The sequence below is a fragment of the Stegastes partitus genome, unplaced genomic scaffold (assembly GCF_000690725.1).
Source record: "Stegastes partitus isolate 25-593 unplaced genomic scaffold, Stegastes_partitus-1.0.2 Scaffold134, whole genome shotgun sequence".
Taxonomy (NCBI): domain Eukaryota; kingdom Metazoa; phylum Chordata; class Actinopteri; family Pomacentridae; genus Stegastes; species Stegastes partitus.
The window spans coordinates 204662-209332 of NW_007577865.1; the positions used below are offsets into that span (position 1 = coordinate 204662).

The window sequence follows — 4671 nt, forward strand, 5'->3', positions numbered from 1 at the left end:
AAGACAATAAAAGACATTTTAAAAGATGACGTCCGAGTCTGTATATTTCATGTAGCTATGTCCAGGATTTAAAAATGAGATCCATGCAACTTTAAAAACAGTGTTAAAAAAGACATCCATGCATGCATAACATTCCATATGGATCTGCAGTCAGTACAAATTATGGCTTATCATTCCATGGGAGGGTGCGGGGTGCTCTGCAACTTCTGTTGTTGGGTGTCATCTTTAGCCTACAAAAGGAGAAAAAAAAAAAGCAATTAAAAAAAAACAAAAAAAACAACCCAAAAACAAATAAACAAAAAACACTTACAAAAATATAGGTGTCGAGATCCACAGCACATCACTTACTGCTGATTTGAAGTGGTGTTGACACCCCACACAAACGGAGCAGCATTATTGTCAACCTCTGCAAGACAGAATCCTCTGTTACCTTTACAGGCACTGCACTTAAAACAAACGCGTTAGGTCTGGCTAAGGGGACGCTTGGGAAGAAAAGTAATACATAAGAATATTTCTGGTGCATTCAATGTCTCAGTCTCGAGACATAACTGTTACTTTAATGCAGAGGTGGGCAATCATGGTCCTCGAGGGCCACAGTCCTGCATGTTTTAGATGTTTCCCTCTTCCAACACACCTGATTTAAATGATCAGCTCATCATTAAGCTCTGCAGAAGCCCAACAACGATCCTGATCATATGAATCAAGTGTGTTGGAAGAGGGAAACATCTAAAACATGCAGGACTGTGGCCCTTGAGGACCAGGATTGGACACCCCTGCTTTAAGGGAACACTTAAGGCCACAGACTTTTGGTTTCCATGAAGACAGAAGACCAGAAACGGATGTAACATATCCGCACCTTGAGAAGTTACAGCTTGTTTGTTTAATCTGTACAAAAGCTAAACTGTAAAAAACAAAAAGTTGTGGTTGTCAGTCATACCTTCTTCCCAATCCTCAGTCATGTTTGGGTTAACCGAAGTATTGACTGGGACGTGCCATTGACAATTTCTATCTGCGTTTCCAGCTGTAAAAAGGAAATAAATCCACTCATTCACAGTAACGACACACAATTCTAAATCTGCAGATGAAGAAAAAGAAAAAAAAAAAAAAAAGAGAGACAAATGATAATCTCACCGTCCTGAGTGTCCTGGTCCTGAGATATTTTGTTCTCACAGATCTCCATGTGGTACGCCAGCTCTTGCTTGGGGAGCATGTGGCGAGCATTGTAAGGGCAAGTCTTCAGCTCACTGGCCAGTTTTGGATGATTCTGCATCAGTGAGAGACGAGATCAAAAGTTAAACTTACACTCACGTCTTGGTAGGATTTCTAAAAACTAATGCCAATTCATCCCTTTAGGTACAGTGGGTAAGGATCATGGGGTTTAAGTCGGGTAAAAATTCAATTAAATAGCAAGAAGTTAATGCCATTTCTTCTGCTTCGTAATGTTTGTATGAACAGCACTGCACTGAAACTAGTAGTTACACCAGAGCCTACTAAAAGCCACTACCATATACGACTACTGCCCCAATCTAATCAAACAGCTAGAACATTTAGCTAACTAATAATAGAAATATTTCTTATTGGCCCAGAAAACAAAATCACAACTTTAAGGTGACAAAGACTGTTATTCATTTAAAAATTAATTTTAATTTTTTTCTGAAAATTAAATCTGAAAACTTGCATTATATTCTGGAACTAAACAAGTCTACGTTCAAAACAGTAGGTGTCCTTCTGTAAAACCAGATCTTACAGAATGTGTTTGTAGTCTTTAGTTTGCTGGCTTTATGGTTTTCTTCAAGTTTGTTCACAGCTTTCCTTCTTTCTTTTTTTGTTTTATTTAGTTACATTTGTGATCAGTAAAAAAGTTAAAGTTATCACCTTAAACCTTAGCTACAGAAACAACATTTGCATTTTCAGGATTAGGAGCTCGAAACACAAATCGAAGATAAAACAAAATGACACCATTCAAACAGAATTGTTGGATTTTCAACTACTCAGCAGTCTCTAAATGAATCAGGTCCATCAGGAAAACAATAAAATCTAAGCTTAGAATTAGAATATTTCTTTAAACCACTTTATTCTGCAGGTATTGTTTTTGTTTGTTTGTTTTTTTAAATCTGAGTTGTACTAGAACCTGTAAATTTTAAAGTTTGTTGTTCTGTTGAACTGCATTTCACTACACTGAGGTGTTTGACTGATGTGGGCTAAACATGGAGGTAGAAAGCAGAGCTGCTGAATTAGACTACAACTGTTTCAACAAGGTGTACATACATGCACAAAATGCCATTACACACATGTTCCAGCTGCTATACTTTCCCCATTCCTGTTAGCTGTAGTGTTTGACTCACCTTCCTGCACTTTAGAACGTGGTAAGGAAAGCGTTTGCTCCGGATCTGGTGGTTTTTGTCATAAGGGCATTGCACGAGCTTATTTGGATCATTGTCGTCCATCACATCTTTAAGAACAGACCAATCATTTCATTAGTCAACATTGGGAGGAAAAAAAACTGCTTTAGATGTTTAAAATGTAGAAGAATATCTTTAGCTTTACCGCTGTCCTCGTCCACCTCCGGCCGCGCGCTCTCCACAAAGGCCGTCCTGCTGGGACCGCTGGTGGTTCCAAATCTGATCGTCGACATGTTGTAGCTGAAGTTTGCTGTGAAGGGGCCCAACTGCTCAGCTGAGAGGAAATACAACTCGAGTTAGCACAAAAGCCTGAAAAACTAATTTAAAAAAATACGGACAGGTTGCCAGATGCATGTCATCTTCTGTTCCCATGGTCAGCGAGAATAACAGGGCTAAATCGCGTGCATTATTTCCAGCGAGTTGAATCACTTTTATATCACGCGGCTCTGGGCGTCACCATAGCAACGCGCACATCAGCTGGCGCAGATCAGGTGTGTCTGGACATGTGAATGAGAGAAACGCGGTAAAACGTGGATCTCGTGGGTAATACTAATATTTTTGGCCAAATAAAAGCGTATGAAGAATGGGGAGAGGAGGAGAGCAAACGAGAACAGCAAAAGCAACGGACGAGCTGGACAAGATTGAAGACGACAAAGAAGAAGAGAACGCGAATATTGCGACTTGCATAAAATAGTCCCAAAAATGTAGCCATTTTTTGTTAGCAAGTTCTATGAATTAAATAAATATTCTGTGTCTTTGCTCGCTGTGTGGGACCATGGTATAAGCGGATTAAACGACGAGGAGCCGTGCATTATGCGGTTTGAATGCACTTAGCGGAGTAACACCACTCCGCCAGACTACGCTGTGTGCATTCAAACCGTTTAATGCACGCTCCTCGTTGTTTAATCCTTACTAAAGTCAGATTTGTTCTTTTTTTTTTTTTTTTTTTTATTAAAAAAAAAAAGTCAGAACCATTAAGTTTTCTTAGAGGCAGATAAGGTCCAAGTCACCTATTAGTATGTTCTTTAAAATCATGACGTCATAAAACTTAATTAAACTTTTTTTTTCTTTTCTTTTTTTGCAGTCTGGTCTGTAATTAAAGAGAGAGTAATTTAATGTTCATGTAACGTTTATCTGATGTTCAAATTTCGCCTTTTAAAGGTGCTTTGATTTGAACATGTTTTCAGTCGGAGGAGCCCAAACACGGTGCAAAAATACTCCAGAAACTCTGCGCTACATTATTTTCCCGCTGTGCTCTAAACACCTCCCCGCAGTCACAACCTGTTCACAACCATCCTCCACTTAAAAAAAATAAAAACTACCTGGTGTGCTTCATGTGGTCAGTAAGTGAGACAATGATGAGGATGTGCACGCAGAGAAACAAGACTTGGGCGTTGCCCACTTAGTTAAAGAACTTCCATCTAAGTCAACTGGAAGTACAAAACTTCAACATGTATTTTAAAGACTTGAGCATTAACTTTATTTTTGCAAATGGTTTACATACAGTGTAGAAAATGTGTCAGAATACCAAGAAACACATCTTACAGACCTCTCCTCGTGATGCAGCTCCTCCTTGTCACCCACTGATTATTAGTGAGCAGCTCCGCCCCGACGTATTTAACGTTGTTGGAGGTCACGTGACTCACAAATGAACAAAATGAAAACTTTTCTGAAAATGTCTAATGTGGTTTATTCCATCTCCAGTCATCAAGGACCATCTCTGATTTGCTTGAAGCTTTTATTATTGTCATAAACTATGAATATTTAAAATAATGTGTGGAAAAGTTTTGCTTGACATATCAAATATCTTCCAAGTCATCTTTTTCTCTTCCATCCATCCATCATCTATACACCGCTTAATCCTCACTAGCTGACCTAGGGTGAAGGCAGGGGACACCTCTGTTTGAAAGCACTTTGGATCACAAATTAATTATTCACAAATTTTGTCACAAGTCAAATTTGCTTCACTGAAGCACAAAAAAATGTAATCTTGTGGCTTTCCTGTTGCAGAAGGACTCTGTCAAAATTCAACTCAGAGTCCAAACAGAAAACCTGCTTAAACGTAGTACTTTTTGACTCTTAAGGCAAGCCAACCAAAGTTTACACAGAGTTTGACTTGAAAAATATGTCCACCATAGAAAATGCGTCTCACAAGCCCTATCCATAACAAATGTACGATAATTTTATACCCAGAACACAGTTGTAATTTAATTCCGAGTTCCTGACATGAAATAAATACCTAAGAAAAATACACCCAAAGGTGACGAAG

The 4671-nt window shown here is 38.7% G+C and overlaps 1 protein-coding gene across 1 annotated transcript; it reads right to left on the reverse strand.

The window, feature by feature from the left end:
* Positions 1 to 2623, reverse strand: LOC103355156 (gametocyte-specific factor 1-like). Its single transcript, XM_008278847.1, has 6 exons — positions 2548 to 2623; positions 2346 to 2452; positions 1132 to 1264; positions 938 to 1021; positions 349 to 406; positions 1 to 230 (listed from the first exon to the last, which is right to left on the reverse strand). The coding sequence occupies exons 2-6, from the start codon at positions 2445 to 2447 to the stop codon at positions 161 to 163; spliced, it is 447 nt and encodes a 148-aa protein (XP_008277069.1). The 5' UTR covers positions 2448 to 2452; positions 2548 to 2623; the 3' UTR covers positions 1 to 160.
* Positions 2624 to 4671: the final 2048 nt, after the last annotated feature.